Source organism: Brachypodium distachyon, chromosome 3 (genome assembly GCF_000005505.3).
Source record: "Brachypodium distachyon strain Bd21 chromosome 3, Brachypodium_distachyon_v3.0, whole genome shotgun sequence".
In the NCBI taxonomy this organism is placed as follows: domain Eukaryota; kingdom Viridiplantae; phylum Streptophyta; class Magnoliopsida; order Poales; family Poaceae; genus Brachypodium; species Brachypodium distachyon.
This window is the reverse complement of record NC_016133.3, coordinates 19,581,987-19,600,153: the sequence shown is the minus strand read 5'-3', so window position 1 is coordinate 19,600,153 and position 18,167 is coordinate 19,581,987. Positions and strand designations below refer to the sequence as shown.

General features: G+C 45.1%; 3 protein-coding genes across 5 annotated transcripts; 2 read left to right on the top strand and 1 right to left on the bottom strand.

Annotated features, from left to right (window-relative positions):
- The first annotated feature begins 1,590 nt into the window (after positions 1-1,590).
- LOC100830843 (probable galacturonosyltransferase 4) lies at positions 1,591-7,701 on the top strand. 2 transcript variants are annotated; one of them, XM_010236281.3, is made up of 9 exons: positions 1,591-1,855; positions 1,959-1,993; positions 2,101-2,145; positions 2,238-2,331; positions 2,410-2,534; positions 4,460-4,716; positions 4,837-5,194; positions 5,276-5,851; positions 7,062-7,701. In XM_010236281.3, the coding sequence occupies exons 1-9, from the start codon at positions 1,702-1,704 to the stop codon at positions 7,335-7,337; spliced, it is 1,920 nt and encodes a 639-aa protein (XP_010234583.1). In that variant the 5' UTR covers positions 1,591-1,701; the 3' UTR covers positions 7,338-7,701. The 2 variants fall into 2 exon arrangements, with proteins under 2 accessions (XP_010234583.1, XP_003573698.1); XM_003573650.4 differs by having other exon boundaries at positions 1,592-1,855; positions 2,410-2,597.
- Positions 7,702-8,646: 945 nt separating this feature from the next.
- LOC100826770 (exopolygalacturonase) lies at positions 8,647-12,474 on the bottom strand. Its single transcript, XM_003571584.4, has 4 exons — positions 10,342-12,474; positions 10,106-10,243; positions 9,791-9,964; positions 8,647-9,709 (listed from the first exon to the last, which is right to left on the bottom strand). Exons 1-4 carry the CDS (start codon positions 10,540-10,542, stop codon positions 8,972-8,974), a joined length of 1,251 nt encoding a protein of 416 aa, XP_003571632.1. The 5' UTR covers positions 10,543-12,474; the 3' UTR covers positions 8,647-8,971.
- Positions 12,475-12,886: 412 nt separating this feature from the next.
- LOC100830227 (pentatricopeptide repeat-containing protein At4g18520, chloroplastic) lies at positions 12,887-16,149 on the top strand. Of its 2 annotated transcripts, XR_002965258.1 has the most exons (3): positions 12,887-13,130; positions 13,293-15,534; positions 15,796-16,149. XR_002965258.1 is itself a non-coding variant. In XM_014900001.2 (2 exons), exons 1-2 carry the CDS (start codon positions 12,912-12,914, stop codon positions 15,081-15,083), a joined length of 2,010 nt encoding a protein of 669 aa, XP_014755487.1. In that variant the 5' UTR covers positions 12,887-12,911; the 3' UTR covers positions 15,084-15,751. The 2 variants fall into 2 exon arrangements, 1 of the variants encoding a protein (XP_014755487.1); XM_014900001.2 differs by lacking the exon at positions 15,796-16,149 and having other exon boundaries at positions 13,293-15,751.
- The last annotated feature ends 2,018 nt before the right edge of the window (positions 16,150-18,167 follow it).

Sequence of the window (18,167 nt, the reverse complement as noted above, 5' to 3'; positions counted from 1 at the left end):
TTTACTCCGTACGTAGCACCATCGAAGCCTTGCTAACCGCATAATAGAGCAAAGTATCCCAGCGCCTTTCGTACTTAAAATGATGGATCAAGCCTAAGCGTCTTTGCTTTACGTCCTGGACGAGCACTAGGGGTACCTTTACATACGTACTCCTACTTAATTTCACTGCACGCGTTGGTTTTGGCGACCTAACACGTGCCGATTAATAATGATACGATGTCACGAACATCTGCCCGATTTGGAACTGTCTTGGTCACCTCCGAGTATGCATCCGATTCGTTTCCAGCAATGTTAACGTTTTCTTTAACTACAAACATTGGTGGAAGACGGGCACATAATGCTGCAAATTAGATGGGGTGACACCGACTTTTTTTAACATGACAAGTACAATGGCATTCTCTTAATTAAAAGATGATCTCTAAAAAAGGTAAGTCAATTTTCTCATCATATTACGCTAAGGGGTAACTTATTGTACATCATATTTCCTCAAAAAAAATTCTCATTATACTAGATTTTATCTTTTCTTAATATTTATTTAATAAATTTTATTCATCTAAGCATTGATGGTAGTAAAATATTACGCTAAGAGGTAACTTATTGTACACCATATTTTATTATCTTTTCTAAATGGTTTGGAACACACAAAGAAGACAATCTTATCAACCGTTGTTCATGGCCTAGGTAGTCATTTCTCAGTCGATCGAAAATGCTTGGGATATTTGAACAATTGGTGATGGGCAAAAGGAAAAGGGGATAATCAATCAGCGACGAGTCATAGGGCTCACAACATTGTTGAGCCATCCGACTGATATTACCCACAATTAGAAGGTTTATTCTCTGTGAGCCGGAGTTGCTTATGAATGCATGAGAGCAGGTGCTACCGTACTGTTGGTGCTCTCTCCCTATTCTTCACTCTCTTGTGGATGCTCTGCATGTTTTTTCTCTCCCTTCCTTTATCCGTGTGTACAAGATGGATGACTTGAAAGTTCTTCGCTAGACAAAACATGATGTTGGGAAGACGAGGTTCATAGATCACACACCAACCTAGTCGAAACAACCAGTGATGACGATATTTTCAATAGATTATTTGCCAGAGGAGATTATTAGGCTTAGTTCGGTTCTACCCATCCCGGTGGGAATCAACAGGGATTGATGAAATTTTAGTTCAATTTCCCCAAAATCCCTCTAAATTCCTGTAGGGTTTGGTGCAACTGAACAGGATCTTAGGAGGTGTCCACTATGCTCTGTCGAGGAACAAAAGAGAACGAATGTTTATTGAAAAGTGACATACCGGTCTACAAGAGCAAGAAGAAGGTGCGATCGTCAGATCCATTGAACAGTAGAAACAACACATATGAGACAGTTGGCGGATGGGTTGAATCAAAACTTACGACGGAGAAAAAAAAAAGTCTGACAATCCAACAAGGGATGCTAAATTAGGTTAATGTTGGCATCGAAAATTCTAATTCTAACTCTAAATGAGTAGTAAAAAGGAAAGAAATAAACGCGTAGAAGAATAACTTCTCGAGAGGGCTTGCATAGATCCTCGCGTCCCAACCAAAATCCCCAACACCGTGTTTTCGAGAAAAGAAAAGAACCACCCAACATACATCCCCCAACCCAACCTAGATCTCCTCGGTAACGAAGGATACTTTACGGGGACCGAAAGGCACACCTCGCCGCTGCCAAACTCAGCCATGAATGGTGTGCACTGAGGCGAGGCCGAAAGCGCAGAGAAACAACTCCGCGATGGTGAGGACGGGGCGGTCCGTGCTGCTCTTCCTCCTCGCCCTCACGGTGCTCTCCCCGCTCGTGCTCTACACGCGCCGCCTCTCCGTCGCGCTTAACCCCATCCGTAAGCTTTCCTCCTTTCCCCGCACTTCGATCGGGATTCGAGGTTTTTTTTCTTCTTCTTGGCATTGCGACTCCTTACGGTGTTTCTGTCTGATTTCTTGCAGAAAGGAAGGATTTGCCTGGCGAGATCGCGAATCAGGTAAGTGTTTCTTTGGGTTTTGGTGGATGGACCGGGGATTCTTGGGCAGGGGGGTTTTCGTGGATTTTAATCCTTTCTTTTCTTCCGGTGAAATGTTGTTGCGGCAGGGCCTTGGTGTCAAGGCTAGCAGCAGGCTGAATGCGCTTCCGCTGGTAATTTATTTTCTCTTCTTTTTTGTTTGTCTAGTTTTTTGGGGGGCTAGGCAAGATGAGTAACTGTGGATTTCCTCTTCTTTCGGATGCAGGAAACTGTGAGTTCTTTGAAAGAACCTGTCGGCGTCGTATTCTCGGAGGAACCACGCGACTTGTCAAACGAATCCATTGAATCCAAGGACCAAGGTGTGTGGATTTCTTTTCTTGGTTTTGGGAAATGTTGAACTGTCGTCTTACACAGTTTGCACATAACACTGTTCGTAGAATCGACACCGAGGAAGAAGGCAAACAGGGCGCTTTCTGAAGTCACGGCTGCTGATGGTGCTGGATCGAAGGAAGATGGTTTGATCGACCAAGTGACAAGGCAGGAGGGACAAGATGGTAGTTTGGTGAGTAGCTCAATTGATCAGCAGGAGAAAGCCACTGGCTCCCAGCAGCAATCTTCTTCTGAGGTTGAGTGATAGTTCTCAAGCTTCGCATGCATATTAAGCAAATTTAATTAAGTTCTCCGCCTGTGGATTGGCGGGTTGAAATAAAACTCTTATTTGTCATTTAGCCTATATGGAACTTTTTAACCTCTTGGTTGTCATTTAGCTTTGCAAGCTGCCATTTTAGACTGCATTTTTAGTTAGAACTTAGGACCAAACTTTGAAGTTGGTAGGTAGGAAAGGCTTTCTCCACCTAATATACCTAACACTTGATATATCCAGTAACGTGCCTCCTTCTATGGAAAAGAACACACTGGCCGCTGAAAGCTTCATGTATCTTTAACTGTCCCTTCAAATTTTTACCTTCACTTCCAATTATTCTTTTCCTTCCATAATTTTAACGTTTTTGGGATTCTTATGTTGGCGTTGCAAGGCATGCCTAAGGCTTGGAATATTGGTACCTTTTGTGAGACCCGCGTTTTAAGCCAAATTTCGAAGATGCCTCCAAACGGCCCCTCAATTTTTGTACGGAACAACACAACTTAGGCAATGCATGATTTTTTAGGAAATGAACCACACAACCATCTACTCATGTTGCACACAAACTTGTGGCAGTTTGCTGCATAGGTGACTAGAGAATTGCTTAAGTTTAATTAATGTCTTCTCTTTTTCAAACGTTTATTAGCGTTATTGAGTGTTCATCCATAGCTAGAATCATCATCATAGCACTTGATGCAGATTTTTCATGATACCATTTTGGAACATCATAGTCACGGTTTATTAGCCATCTAGCATATGGATGCCACATAGAAGTGTTCACTGCCACCAGGAGTCTCTGCGCCCGTCCAGTCGATCCTGCATCATTGTCGTGGCTGGACTGGGCTGTTCCTGCTGCTTAGAAACGGCAATCGCACACGGGCGAGCATCCTGCTGAATCCCTGCTTCCAGCATGAGCTCCCTCCCCGATATACTCTGCTGCTGTGCTGAGGAAGAAGGGAGGGGTTGTGGCTGCTGTGGTGAGGGAGAAGTTAGGATTGTGGGCTTTTTAGTGCTGCCGCGAGGAAGGAGAAGATGATTAGTGTTGTGACTGTGGTGAGGAAGAATGAAAGGGCTGTCACTTTTCGGTCAAAAAAAGGGTTGTGACTTGTGAGAATTAGGTCTTGGGAGGAGTAGATCGGTTATTGGACAGGATTTTGGGGCATGGGGAATAGGGGTAGTTTCGTGCTGTATGAATAGTGGTCCATCTCAATATTGCCATGTTCTCTTGTAATAAATGTTTGGATTGCTCGGTTTCTAGAATGTCGAGCACCTTGCCTGCACTTAAGGTGGGGTTTGGGCGCCTTGCCTCACCTCACCTTACAACCTGTGATCGTAATCTGTTACAATATATTAAATTGGAATCGGTGGTGATGGGTGGTCGGTGTTGGTCGGTCAACTTCGTTAAAATTACAATCAATATGCCACTGCCCCTTATTTTCTTTCCCTCCCGCCTTATTCACGATTTCAGTAGCAGAAATTCTACGGTTTAGATTTACCGAAAGTTATCGTACGGTCCAAATTTGTCACAATATAATACGAACAGTTCTAAAATAAATCAATCTCCTTAGCATGAAATCCAAAATTCTTTGTATCCATCTCAGTATGGAAATCAATCCGAACCCAAACAAAAAATCTCGGTATCAATCTCAATATGGAAATCAATCCAATCGAAAAATCAATGTCCAGACTTCGCCTCCACCAGCTCGTGCTTGATACACTTTCCGTTGTTCCGTAGCATCGCACGGGTTCTTTTGCTATATTTTTGTTATGCTATTTCAATGCAGTAAGTCACAGCCATTATTGTTGCTGCATGGTTTCATCTAAATTGCATTATCTTGTATTTGCAGGCAAGTTCATTGGAGACACCTGCTAAGGTTCTTGTTGAAAATCCTCAAAAAGAGAGCACGGATGTTAAGAGTAAAAACATGGCTTTGCCTGATACTAGAGTCCGGAATATCAAGGATCAGTTAATCAAGGCGAAAGTCTACCTTGGTCTTGGAGCCATTCGAGCAAATTCCCAATACCTCAGGGACTTGCGACAGCGGATACGGGAAGTTCAAAAGGTGCTTGGTGATGCAACCAAGGACTCTGATTTACCAAAGAAGTAAGAGCCTCAAATCTCCTATCTTGATGAATTCAAAATGTATAACCATGTTAGTTTGTGCAGTTATTGCATCCTCATGCAATTATTTAGTAATCTTTTAATTTGCCTTTACCTACTCAGTGCCAATGAAAAGGTGAAAGCACTTGAGCAGACATTGATCAAGGGCAAACAGACACAGGATGATTGTTCTGTTGTTGTAAAAAAGCTCCGTGCTATGCTTCACTCAGCAGAGGAGCAGCTGCTTGCTCAGAAGAAACAAACTGTTTTTTTAACACAACTTGCAGCCAAAACCCTCCCCAAAGGTCTTCACTGCCTACCCTTGAGGCTGGCTAATGAATATTTTTCATTGGATTCCGTTCAGCAACAATTCCCAAACCATGAGAAACTTGATGACCCCAAACTGTATCACTATGCATTGTTCTCGGATAATATATTGGCAACAGCAGTTGTTGTTAATTCAACAGTGTTAAATGCCAAGGTACGTATTCTTGATACTTGTATTTTTAGTTACTCTGATAGGTAAGATGCATCATATTAAGTTTTGTTGTTCTGTTTGCAGCACCCTTCCCGTCATGTCTTCCACATAGTAACTGACAGACTAAATTACGCTCCAATGAAAATGTGGTTCCTCTCGAACCCTCCTGGAAAAGCAACGATTGAAGTACAGAATATTGATGAGTTCACATGGCTAAATGAAACCTACAGTCCGGTGCTGAAACAACTTGGTTCTCAATCTATGATTGATTATTACTTTAGGGCACAGCGTGCAAACTCAGATTCAAACTTGAAGTACAGAAACCCAAAGTATCTTTCAATGCTTAATCATCTGCGATTTTACTTACCTGAGATTTATCCAAAGCTCGACAAGATGGTCTTTCTCGATGACGATGTAGTAGTAAAGAAGGACCTCACTGGCCTCTGGTCAATCGATATGAAGGGGAAGGTAAATGGTGCTGTAGAGACTTGTGGAGAGAGCTTCCATCGTTTTGATCGTTACCTGAATTTCTCAAATCCTGTTATTGCGAAGAATTTTGACCCCCATGCTTGTGGTTGGGCTTTTGGAATGAATGTGTTTGATCTGGCTGAGTGGAGACGGCAGGACATAACCGAAATCTATCACTCTTGGCAGAAACTTGTAAGTTTCACATACTTGATTATTTTCATACACTGTGACTTACTTTACTTACTAGAGATCCTTTGTCCATAACTCCATATATCTGAAATGAAGTTAAGCTTTGTGACATTCAAAGAGTAGTGGATTGTCTGTACTAGAACTATCAGGAGTTCATTAGAAGTCGAACTAGCTTTTGGCAACAAGGCTTGTTTACCTAGAAAGTATACACCTGGACTAAGGGTGTGTTTGGTTTGAGCCCAAGGTTGCCCAACCAAAATTTGGCTAGCCAAATAATTGTTCACAGTTTTGCTTGCCCATGAGTTGGCCAAATTTGGCAAAAAAATAAATAAACTAGAATTGGCTAAAGACAATCGGCATGCCAAATAATTGGCAACCATCCAAAAACAAGAAAAAAAACAAATTTTTGGTCATGACAAAAAATTTGGCATGGTATGTTTTGGCAACAATCCAAACATACCCATATTGACAATGTTTGGCATCAATCAATCAAACGTCATGTTATGTATTGAGTTACTTTACATCCCTAAAAAGATAATCGTATATGTTGAACGTTTTCTATGTAATAAACACATTTCTCTTCGAGCTCACATTACCCGGGTACCAAGACTTAGAGAAACTAGATGGGCTTCTTGGGGATACAGCCCAAGAGAGTCTGTAGACCTAAACTGGTAGTCGAAGGTTTTCTATGTAATAAACACATTTCTCTTCGAGCTCACATTACCTGGGTACCAAGACTTAGAGAAACTAGATGGGCTTCTTGGGGATACAGCCCAAGAGAGTCTGTAGACCTAAACTGGTAGTCAAAGGTTTTCTATGTAATAAACACATTTCTCTTCGAGCTCACATTACCTGGGTACCAAGACTTAGAGAAACTAGATGGGCTTCTTGGGGATACAGCCCAAGAGAGTCTGTAGACCTAAACTGGTAGTAAATCTTGACCTCTAAGCACTAATCCAATGGCTGAAAGCAATAGTTGTGCGGTCGCTTCACCATGGAGCACCAAAAATACTTACTGGGAGGCAACTATTTAGTACGGAGTAATAAACAACAGATCTCTCGACACTTCTATTCAGAGAACGAAAAGTTCATATTTGCATGGACGTTGCTACCGTGCAAACTGTTGATGACTTGAAGACCTTCAGTTCTATCCTTGGTTCGTCTTCTTTCACTCCCAGATTTGATTAAACACATGTCAACTTTGGTTTTTTAGAATGAAGACAGATTGCTATGGAAACTTGGCACTCTCCCTCCAGGCCTGATCACATTCTGGAACAAGACGTTCCCCCTCAATCGATCGTGGCATGTTCTTGGTCTTGGTTACAATCCGCATGTAAATAGCAGAGACATTGAGCGTGCTGCTGTCATACATTACAACGGCAACATGAAGCCCTGGCTCGAGATTGGCCTGCCCAAGTTCCGGAGCTACTGGTCCAAGTATCTTTACTACGACCAGCCTTTCCTGCGGGAATGCAACATCAATCCATGAAGCAAAGATTCCGCAACTCCGAGTCATCTCCAACATAACCAATGGTTTGCTCTTGTCAAGGTGCTCTGTAGTCTAGTTAGTTCACTATTGCATTGATTCATTTCTCTAGATTTTGGTTGATAATGGGATGGTTCTGGAGAAGTTTGTGGATTTTTGTGAGCAAGAAAGTTGTTCTGGGGCACAATTGCTCTCATGTATGCCATCTTTCTCTAAGGGAAAGTTGTTTGCTGTAGACATAGTCTCTGTAACTGGAAAGTTAGATATGTTCAGGGTGATATAACCTACATCCGTCAGATTTCCCTTTTTTGGGGAGAAGGGTTATCATGTTAATCAAGCATTAGGATCTCCCATGGAGGGTCATCAAGATGGTGTCAAAGTGAGCTCAGATCTGTCATACGTAGTAGGGAGTACTTCCTGTGTTCCGTATTATTTGACGTCCCGGAAAACTAAAACAGCTTTCTAAAACGTCTAATACAGAACAGAGGTAGTAGCTGTTAATTTGTAGCTGCTCGTACTTAAGGCTGGTGTTTGCTCAGATTCAATTGTGTGAGATGGCTGGCTGGCGACATACAGGTGAGCTGTGGGTGCAACTGTTGCTCTGAGCTTTTATCTGATTGCTCTGAGCTTTCATCTGATTGCTCTGAGCTTCAAGTTGTATTATTTGATATAGTCTAGCTTGTCTCCAGAAAAGACGTCTACGTACAACCGATCACTGCCTGTGATACCACAGGTCCCCTCCTCTGGATGCCGCTAGGAGGGCAGGAGGGGGCGAGCACCCTGGATTATATCTCTTAGAGTTATGGTGGATATGGATGCACTGTGCGGTAGAAGAATAAGGTTTTTCTCGACTCCCGATCCACCTCATCGGCGTGTAGGGGAGGATGGTGAATCGTCTCAAAAATGCTCTTCTAGAGTAATGGCTTAGGTTCCACCGTCGTGTTTTTAGATGGTCTTTGTGTGATGGTGCTTCTTTTCTAAGAGGCAAGGCCAGTTTCGGCTTCAGCATGAAACTAGTGTGGTTAGGTCTCTCTAGATCCATGTCGCTGAATTAAAGGTGGTCATCTAACTCTCTTTGTCCCTTTTCTGGGGATGACTGTCTATTTGTCGTATCACTATAGCCACATGTTTTGGCTTCGACAGGTGACATTTCGGCCGCTATGTCAACAACGTTTTTTTTTAGCGTTGACATGATTCAGACGTCTAGAGATAGCATCGAGTTCCACTGACGTCGCACCATCGACGAGTGCAGGAGGAAGATGGCATCTCTTCCCCCAAAGACTTTTGGAATTTGTTGATTTAATATATATCATTGACCTTGCAAAAAATTTCATTATTTATTAGTATTCAAGTATATAGGACTATTTCACTTCAATTACTAGTGTAAACAACAGCATCAAGTATTCACAAGTTGGGTGATTAGAAGAACTAGATATGCCAGCAATTGCCAGCTCCCTTATGACACACACGCACGCACCACACAAAAAGTCTGCTAAGCAACAAGAAAAACATCAAAATCGTCTAGGAAACTTGAGAAAAAAAAAATCAAATTAAAGGTCATACCACCACCACTCATCGGAGCTCCTAGCTACCAAACCACTGAAACTCCTTTAAAAAAAAAAAAACCGGCTTGGTAGCTAGGGGCATGGCTTCGGGTGCTGGTAGCCGATGTACTTGGCCTTGGCGTTCTCGCACTTTGAGGACGCCCCTCCCTGGCCCTTGAACTTGAGGTCGACGTCCTGCAGCACGACGCCCTGGCATGGCACGCCGCACCGGAGCATGACGGCGACGGGCAGCGACGCCGTGCCCTTGATGTTCTTGAACTGGATGTCCTTGATGGTGACCCCGGACACATACTTGTGCTCGCAGTTGTAGTAGGGGCAATACTTCTGGTCGATGATGATCGGGTTCTGCACGTCCTTCATGACCATATTCTCGAACACCATGTGGGCGGCCAGGCTCTTGGTGGGGGAGTTCTCCCAGGTCTTGATCCGGACCCCGTTCATGGTGCCGTCGAAGGTCATGTCCCTGACGTGGATCCGGGTGACGTCGCCTTCGCCGACGTAGCGGCCGAGGGAGCCGACGCTCATGCCGTGTCCGGGGCCGCAGTGGACGCGGGAGATGTCGACGTTGTCGTTCCCTTGGCCGATGGAGATGCAGTCGTCGCCCGTGCTGATCTTGGTGTCGGCGATGAAGACCCCGTTGCAGCGCTCGATGTGGATCCCGTCCGTGTTGGGGCTGTTCCCGGGCGCGTTGATCCGGAGGTTGCTCATCCGGATGTTGTTGGTGTTGAGCAGCGCGATGTGGAAGAACTTGCTGTTCACCGACTGGATGTCCTTGACCACCGTGTTCTGGTTGTTGACGAACAGCACGCTCTGCGCATAATACCATTTTGGGATCGATCAGCAAGAGAAGAGAAGAGGATCAATGGATAGAGGGTTAAGGGGAGTACTGACGGTGGGGAGGACTTTGCAGTCCTTGCGGATGGGGCACTTGTTGAAGGGCCAGGAGGCGGCGCCCTGGCCGTCGATGATGCCGTTCTGGCCGGCCACCGTCAGGTGGTTCACCCAACCGAACTCGATCCAGTCGTTGCCGAACCGCTTCAGGTCAGTCGCCGCCTTGAGCGTCCCCTGCAGCCAATTGAGAGCAAAAACGAATGCATCTCAGTAAGTCAGTCAGTCCCCTTTCTTCTTGTGTACGTGGCCTAGTACGTGCTGGGTTGAATTTGCAACTGCAAGACCAAGAGGAACTAATGGATGGCATCTCCTTGCCTGGAGCATGAAGGTGATGGCGGCGCACTTGCAGGGCCCGTGGAACTGGGTCGGCCCGATGTAGTACGTCCCCGCCGGGATCACCAGCGTCACCGTGCCCGCCGCACCGCACGCCGCCTTCCACGCCGCCATCAGCGGCTGCAAAATGCAAATGGCCGCGTTCCATTAACCAGCAGAAGCACCAAACACAACACAGATCAATTTAAGCTCCTTCAGTTAAGCTCTTTTATAGGTACCTTGGTGTCGTCGTTGACGCCGTTTCCTTTGGCGCCGTAGTTCTTGGCGTTGAAGGTGGTCGGCGCCGGCGCCCCATGGTAGTAGGACGACATCGGCACCAGTTGCGCCACCGTCACGTTCTCCGCCGCCACCGCGCCGCAGAGCGAGACGATGGCGGCAGCGACGACGACGACGAGCAGAAGCCGCGGCCGCGCCTCCATGGCTCTCCCGGCCGCCTAGCTAAAGCTAGCTAGCTCCTCAACACGAACCGGCCGCCGGCGAATCCCAGGCTCTCGATCTAGCGCATATATAAAAAGCCTTCTTCGATAAATCCCTCCCCTTTCTTCTTCTTCCTCCTCCTTCCTCAAGATCGATCGATCCTTTTATTCTCCTTGCATCCGGCGACAAATTAACAATGTGGTGAATAATCCGCTAGCAGCTGTCAGTCTTGCGCCAGAGCATATGCGAGGGGGCGATATTTGATCGGTGCACAGCACTGCATGAGTGATCAACTCAACAATTGATCGGGGGATTACGAGTGAATTCTTATAGGGGTCTGGGAGATCTGGCTAAGTTTAGGGCGATCCGGAGCTCTTCCCGCGGCGGCAGTTCTGTGGAGCACCTTGATTAACTGGAGGCGATGGCTGGGGCGACTGGGCAACTGCCATATATTCATCTGCTGCATGTGTGCGTGCGTGTCTTTGGGCTCTGTTCCTCCTCCCTGCCCTGAGACGCCCCACTACCTCTTCTTCGCGCCTGGTTTTCGACCAAGACTCCGGTCAAACTCCATTCGAATGTCCCCAACAGACTCTGTCGTCCGTGCATGTTTGAGCGATGCTGCTTTCATTCCTTTTCTTTTCCTTTTTTTCTTTTTTTTTTAGAGATGTCAACCTTCATCGCCGTACGGTCACACACACATCGCGAACATGTTTGTGACATTTTTATATGTCAGCGTACGGATTTCAGAAAAAAAATTATACTTGAGGAAAAATTAGTAGGGCATTTCTGAAAGACTATAGACTTGTAACCTTGTTTATAATATAAACGGAGAACCGTACTACTCCGTTTCGGTGTTTTGTGAAGACTTCTAGAAAAAGGTCTCTTTCTTTTTACATTGTTAACGTGTGGTGTATATGAAATGAAATTTGTAGTCGCTAGATTTGTTTTCAAAAGTACTTGAGGATGATTCTCATTTCATATTAGATTTATTTAGAAAGTACTTAAGGATTATTTTGATTTCATATCATATAAAACCATGTACTTAATAGAGTAACTACCAATCAAATCATAGGCTTAACGAAGTATGATACACCTTATATTATGAGTCAGGGAGGGGCAAAAATAGTTTCACATGGCCCTAATAATTATAGCACAATTTATATTACGAGGAATTACTTTGTTGATAGCAAAATCAATTACTCATCCGTCCGGTATGAAGTGCGTATCTAGACAAAGTTGCGACACTTAATACCGGACAGAGGGAGTACTTGACCTCACGTTTTCCAAGCCTTTTAACCTTTAGGGTTTGGTCCACAAATGCGGGATTGTGTTATGCTTAATTTATTTTATACTAATCTATTTGTGAACAACTATTAAAATAAAATTGATTAATGAGATGGGAAAACCTTTACTCTTACAAAAATCTGTGTGAGAGGTCATCACTTGACTACGCCGTGGCTATTATGTAAAGTGCTAGCACATCACATTAAATGACATCTATTCTATGTGGTTCGTAGATATCATATCATGATCTTTGAATTATAGTTGACTAATATATTTTGAGATAATTGTTATTTAGTAGAAAATTAAGAAATACAAGCACAAGTATTTGAACAATTCACATAATCCAATATACTTTTAGTTTCATAGCAACACACGTGAATTTAGCTAATAGGAATAGAAGGAAAAAATTAAAAGGATGTGAAATGTTGAGTCCAACATCGCAAGTTTGGGGCTTGTTTGGTCCGTGCCCTAGAACAAGCATACCTAAAAATGGCAGCCTATGTTAATTTAAGTTCTTACCAAAAAAATTGGATCTAGATACGAGCTATCCCATCTCCCTCGTAGATTTTTGCCAAACAATTGACAAAATGAGGATCAAGAATTCTTGGTTAAATAGTTGGTAACCAAATCTTGACAATATTCAATAGAGCTAAAATGTGGCACAAACCGAACAGATTCTTTTATATGGAAAATCAGGAGGGCACCCGCAATGGTAGAGTCAATACAGACTCTCCATGTCATCCACGGTCAATGGCGTGCAATGGTTTGTGTCTTTAAACTCTAAATGACTTGTTAGCATTAAATGTGATGTTGTGCAATTGTTACAAGGTGGACTCTTAGCTAGTCGATTCTTTTCTTAAGAGACTGACTCACTATTCATGATTGTCTTCTCTTTTTCTATTTTTTTTCTTACAACAAATTTTAAATAAGAGTCAGCTAAGAACGAAATTCCTGTCAACCAATTCAGTCTTATACAAAGATAATACAAAGACAGGAGCACAACTTGATTGCTTTGGGTTCATGAACCATCTCCCTCCAAACAGATTTTTGCCAAGCATCCACGCAGAAATGTGGAGCGAAAAAACAAATGATAATCTTAAAGCCTGATCCACTCGCGCGACGACTACAAAAATCCACCATCCACCCCTCAGGCTTCCAACGCCACCCGCCGGTGGCCGGAGCAACGCCGACCAGTCACAGCGACCCCCTCCAGCACAGCAGCCCGAGTCTCCCCATCGTCACCTCACTCCGCCGCTGGTGCTGCGCGCTCACTCGTCGCCTCCCAGAGCGAGCGGGGGACCACCAGGTACACCTCCATTCCGTGCCTGGTGGCGTCTTCCCTGCACTCTTCTTCTAGCTCTCCGGTTCCGCCCCCTCGCCGGAGAGAGGTTGAGGAATCCAAATGCTGTTCTGTTGCTCTCCTTCGCCCCCAGGAATCGAAACTTATCGGTTGCCTCCATCCCGACAGAGCAGCTTCCTGCGAAGAGCACAAAGTTCCGGGGAGCACAAGAGCAAGAAGGCCGAGCACCAGTACTTCAGGGCTCCATCTTTCCGGACCAAGGACCAATCTCTGCAAGTTCAATCGCTACCAGATGATGGCTACGGCCCTGCAGAGCAAGATTCCGAGGGCAATTCGCCAGGTTCCCCGGACGCTGAGGCACTGGCTTCCTTGTTGCGTTCTTGCGGCAGCGTGGACGATGTCCGGCGAGTGCACGCGATTTCTGTGCGGTCGCCAGATGGTCCGGGCATGTTCGTGGCCAACAATTTGATCAACGCGTATGCGAGGTTTCATGAGATTTCAGATGCTAGGAAGGTGTTTGATGAAATGCCCGATAAGAGTGTTGTGTCGTGGACGGCTATCATAAACGGGTATCAGAAATCAGGAAACTACAATGAGGTAGTGAGACTGTTCTTGGATATGGTAGGCAGTGGAGTGCGAGGTAACAGCTTGACTTTTGTTTGCTTGTTGAAATCTTGTGGCGAGCAGTGCAATACTAAGCTAGGGCGGCAGGTCCATTGTTGTGTTGTGAAAGGAGGGTGGAGCAACGTGATAATGGACAGTGCTGTTGTGCACTTCTATGCACAGTGCGGCCATATCGCCAGTGCTTCGACAATGTTTGATAAGATGGCCTCTCGTGATGTTATCTCGTGGACAACAATGATTACAGCTTATGTGCAGCATGGGCGTGGGGATAAAGCCCTTGAGATGTTTTCAGTGATGGTCTCTGAGGGATATTATCCAAATGAATTTACTGTGTGCAGCATCCTCAAGGCTTGCTCAGATGAGAAGGCTTTCAGATTTGGGAAGCAGCTGCATGGCGCTATTGTGAAAAAATTGTACAAAGATGACATCCATGTCGGTAGTGCTCTTGTCACCATGTATGCCAGATTAGGAGAAGTCTTTGATGCTCAAGCAGTGTTTGATAAGATGGCACGAAGAAACACTATTACATGGACTTCTATGATCTCTGGCTATGCGCAAAGTGGCCATGGTGAAAAAGCTATCTTGTTGTTCCAAAACATGAAGATGCGCCGAGTGTCTATTAACAACCTCACAATTGTTGGTCTTCTTAGTGCATGTGGCTCTATACAATCTCTTCGTCTCGGAAAGGAACTGCATGCACAGATAATAAAGAATTCCATTCAAGAGAATCTTCAAATTGGGAGTACACTTGTTTGGTGCTATTGTAAATGTGGTGAGTATACATATGCTGCACGGATTCTAAAAGATATGCCTGACCGTGATGCTATCTCGTGGACAGCTATGATTTCAGGCTACAATAGTGTTGGTCATAATGCTGAAGCACTTAAATCATTAGATGATATGTTATGGGATGGTGTCAAACCAAATACCTACACATATTCATCGGCTTTGAAAGCATGTGCAAAACTAGAGGCTCTGCAAGATGGAAGGAGGATCCACGGTGTTGTTAACAAGACTCCAGCTTTCTTGAATGTATTTGTGGGAAGCTCGCTGATTGATATGTACATGAGGTGTGGAAATGTTGATGATGCTCGACGAGTCTTTGACGCCATGCCAGAACACAACTTGGTAACATGGAAAGTGATTATTACAGGATTTGCTCAGAATGGCCTCTGTGAAGAAGCATTTAAGTACATGTACCTTATGCAGCAAGAAGGACATGACGTTGATGACTTTGTGCTTTCAAAAGTTCTGACATCTTGTGGTGATCTTCAGTGGAAGTCGGATTGCATCTCCTTTTCTGACCCAGTGTCCGGTTCACCCGCTAGGTACTAAATTAGTTCTCTAGTCTAGGCAAAATTTTGGTGGTTCTAGGCAGGGGTTGTTCTCAGGAGTTAGGATAGTGGAATAATTTTAATTGTATGAGGACCATTCCGATGTCTGTTTTCGACGGTGTCGTGAAGAGAGAGAAAGAGAGAGAGAGAGAGAGAGAGAGAGAGAGAGAGAGAGAGAGAGAGAAGGGGATGCAACAGACACCGAACAAAAAATACCAAGAAATTCTGGGGTATGTGTGTCAGTACCAACACTGGCATACGTTTAAGAAGCCAAGGGAAACAGCTTTGGGTTCACTTGTAGTTGTAAGTGTAGTGCAGGAGGCACAGAAGGAGATGGTGGCAAGTGAGAAAAGAAGGCGATATTTTATTTAGTTCCGCTTCTCGCATTCAGGTGAGAAAGTGTGTTACACTGGAAGGTCAAAGCAAACTCCACTGCACATCAGATGTTACAGGTACTACACGTGATGATTGTGCAACATCAAGACAAATTATGATTGTGAAAAGGTTGTTGTAGTAATGCATATGCATATATCTACATCGAGGGAACCTTCACTAACCATTTTCCTTTGATTTTCCCATGAAGATGTATACCATAAGAAAATTAATTACATACAATTTTTGGTCTATTCTTGGTCCCACTATTGCAAATAACAGTTAAGAATTGTTTGACCAGTGCATCTCATGCTTGAATCTTGCAATTTTTATGTTCACAGAGCACTTCTATGATGCACGAGTACTCTGCAGAATACCCATATTGAGTTTTACAGGATTTCAGGGATGTTTACCCTGGAAGGAGTTACTTTTTTCCTTGTCGTGTGGTTTGATCAGCGAAACTGACTGTAATAGTGGATCTTTGGAGTACGTCGCAAGAGCAACAATATGCAAAGAAGAGCCAAATAGTAGTGTTCCACAATAGGGTCAACCCATATAAACTGAAGACTTGTTAGTGCGTTGAAATGTTAAGTTGAAACAAAAGCTCAAATTGGGAGCATTAGCTTTTCTGATGTGCTTTTGTTCTTTCTATGATGTATTGCAGCAAAAAGGACCGCTTTGGTTGGTTGTTTTTACTTTCTTGTTCTATATACCTTCAAAATCAAATCAAAGTGGTTCATTCACTGATGGGAATTAGCAGCATGCTACACCTGAACAACTGCTACACAAAAAACATAACTGAATCTCGAAATGATCAACCTGGCAATTTCCGTATCAATATTCCGTGCAACTGCTCGACGGATGGCATTTTAAACTTTCAGTGTTAATGGCGAGTATTTGATTTATCTATTTCTCTTTTGAGGAAATTTGATTTATCTATTTCAGAGTCACATTTCGCTTGTAAAGTTCTTTTCTGTAGAATAATGGTGTTTGAACTGGAAATGAACGGATGAATATCGTAATTTCTTTTATAGGAGACGAGGAAAATGGTTGTAATCTGGAGCAAACGTTCACTAGTTCCCTAGTTGCAGCTGTCCTTCATTACCAAGCATCCAAAAGCTGAATTCTTGGGCAGTCTTGTATATCTATCTTGCAGGAGATAACTCAAGTTTTGCAATGTTGCACACAGATGATATGTTACACCGTAGTGATTAATTGAACTGACTGCAGAATACTTTTTTTGTTGAGAAAACGCAAATGCTCTTGTCGTGATGTATTGACACAAGAGAGTTATGTTCAGGTTCTAGAAAGGGCTAACACCAAATTTCCACGAAAATGGGTATCCCGTTTTTATTTCTCTTTCTGCAAGAAAATTTCCATTTTCATTCCACCAAATTCCGTTTTCTAGCATTTCTCACCCTTTTTTGCTCCCTGGAACAGGCCAAAATTTTCAGCTCTGCTTTAGCCCTTCCAATGGATGCTTGTGCTATTTAATTCTCTCTGGTTTGAGAGAGATAAAATGGTTTTCTTAGGACGCAACGGTCGATACCCGTGATTCGATTATAAAAAAGAATTGATCCTGTTTATAGGAAAAATCGGGCCTGAAAAACGATACAATGCATAGCTTATTCGAGGAAAGCCGTGCGGAAAATCCTGACAAAGAGCGTACACGGGACGAAACCGAATAAACGAGCCGCTACTGCAAAGATGAAACCTCTTCCGTTCCAACGACGCCAAACATGGAACCACTCCTTGTGCCAGAAGAAGGTAGGCAGAGTTGGGCTTCTTCGACGACCGGAGCCAGAAGAGGATGCCCCGACAGGAGCGGCTCGTGCATCGGCAAGCCCACGTAGCACGAAGTCGCTCTCCCTGACCCAAACCAGGCCCACCGCAGCGAGCATATTTCGCCGCCAAACGAGGGCTCCAAAGGCAACGCCTCCAAGGAGGACATGACGTCCGAGGACGTCATCGTTACCCGATCCAAACACCGAATCAGAGCTTTCACTCGAAGGCACCTCGTTTGCGAAGAGTGGGATGTGCGGAGCTGCACAACGACGCCTTCAATTAAGAAGTAGAACGATGTCGAAGGACGCCGTCATCGCCGGCACCGACAACGTCGATGCAACGCTTTCATCCTCAACCACCACACCCATCGCAGACAGGAGTGGACAGAGGTCCTAACCAGGGCCACCGCACCACAACGTGCCGGCAAAGCTTGCCGAACGCCACACGCCAAAAGCACCACCGGGCACCGGCCAGGGCGCCGCAACCGCCCCACGTACCGGATCTGGCCACACTCACCCCAGATCTGGCACAACGAGCAGAAGAACGGGGCAGTGTGGCCGGGGCCCGCCAGGCCCCCAACACCGTCGGCGGCGGCCGAGCGCACCCACGTGGCCTTCTCACGGCCCCGCAACAGCAGGACCTTGACACGCCGCTGCGCTCCAGCGGCCTCCACGCGCTGCTAAGCCCACGCACGCCGCAGCACCGACTGCCGTCGGGGCCTGACTGAGCACCGGAGCCAGCGCCTCCACCGTCGGATTTGGGCCAGCCGGCCACCGAGCCGACACCGCCGCGTCCGAAGCCTCCGATGACCACGCGACGCAACACATCCACGCCACGCCTGCAGCGCTCCGCGACCTTGCGCTGCCATGCCTGCAGCAGCCCCGCGCGAACTCCGAGAGGAAGAGCCGCGCGAGAGGAGAAACTGCCC

Bases quoted from the DNA above. Each gene is read 5' to 3' on its own strand.
- LOC100830843 (XM_003573650.4), top strand. From the start codon at position 1,702: ATGGTGTGCACTGAGGCGAGGCCGAAAGCGCAGAGAAACAACTCCGCG. The intron at 2,146-2,237 runs GTAATTTATTTT...TTTCGGATGCAG, and splicing joins GGCTGAATGCGCTTCCGCTG to GAAACTGTGAGTTCTTTGAA. The intron at 5,195-5,275 runs GTACGTATTCTT...TTCTGTTTGCAG, and splicing joins CAACAGTGTTAAATGCCAAG to CACCCTTCCCGTCATGTCTT.
- LOC100826770 (XM_003571584.4), bottom strand. From the start codon at position 10,542: ATGGAGGCGCGGCCGCGGCTTCTGCTCGTCGTCGTCGTCGCTGCCGCC. The intron at 10,244-10,341 runs GTACCTATAAAA...TGCATTTTGCAG, and splicing joins GCGTCAACGACGACACCAAG to CCGCTGATGGCGGCGTGGAA. The intron at 9,710-9,790 runs GTCAGTACTCCC...TATTATGCGCAG, and splicing joins ACTGCAAAGTCCTCCCCACC to AGCGTGCTGTTCGTCAACAA.
- LOC100830227 (XM_014900001.2), top strand. From the start codon at position 12,912: ATGATAATCTTAAAGCCTGATCCACTCGCGCGACGACTACAAAAATCC. The intron at 13,131-13,292 runs GTACACCTCCAT...CCATCCCGACAG, and splicing joins AGCGAGCGGGGGACCACCAG to AGCAGCTTCCTGCGAAGAGC.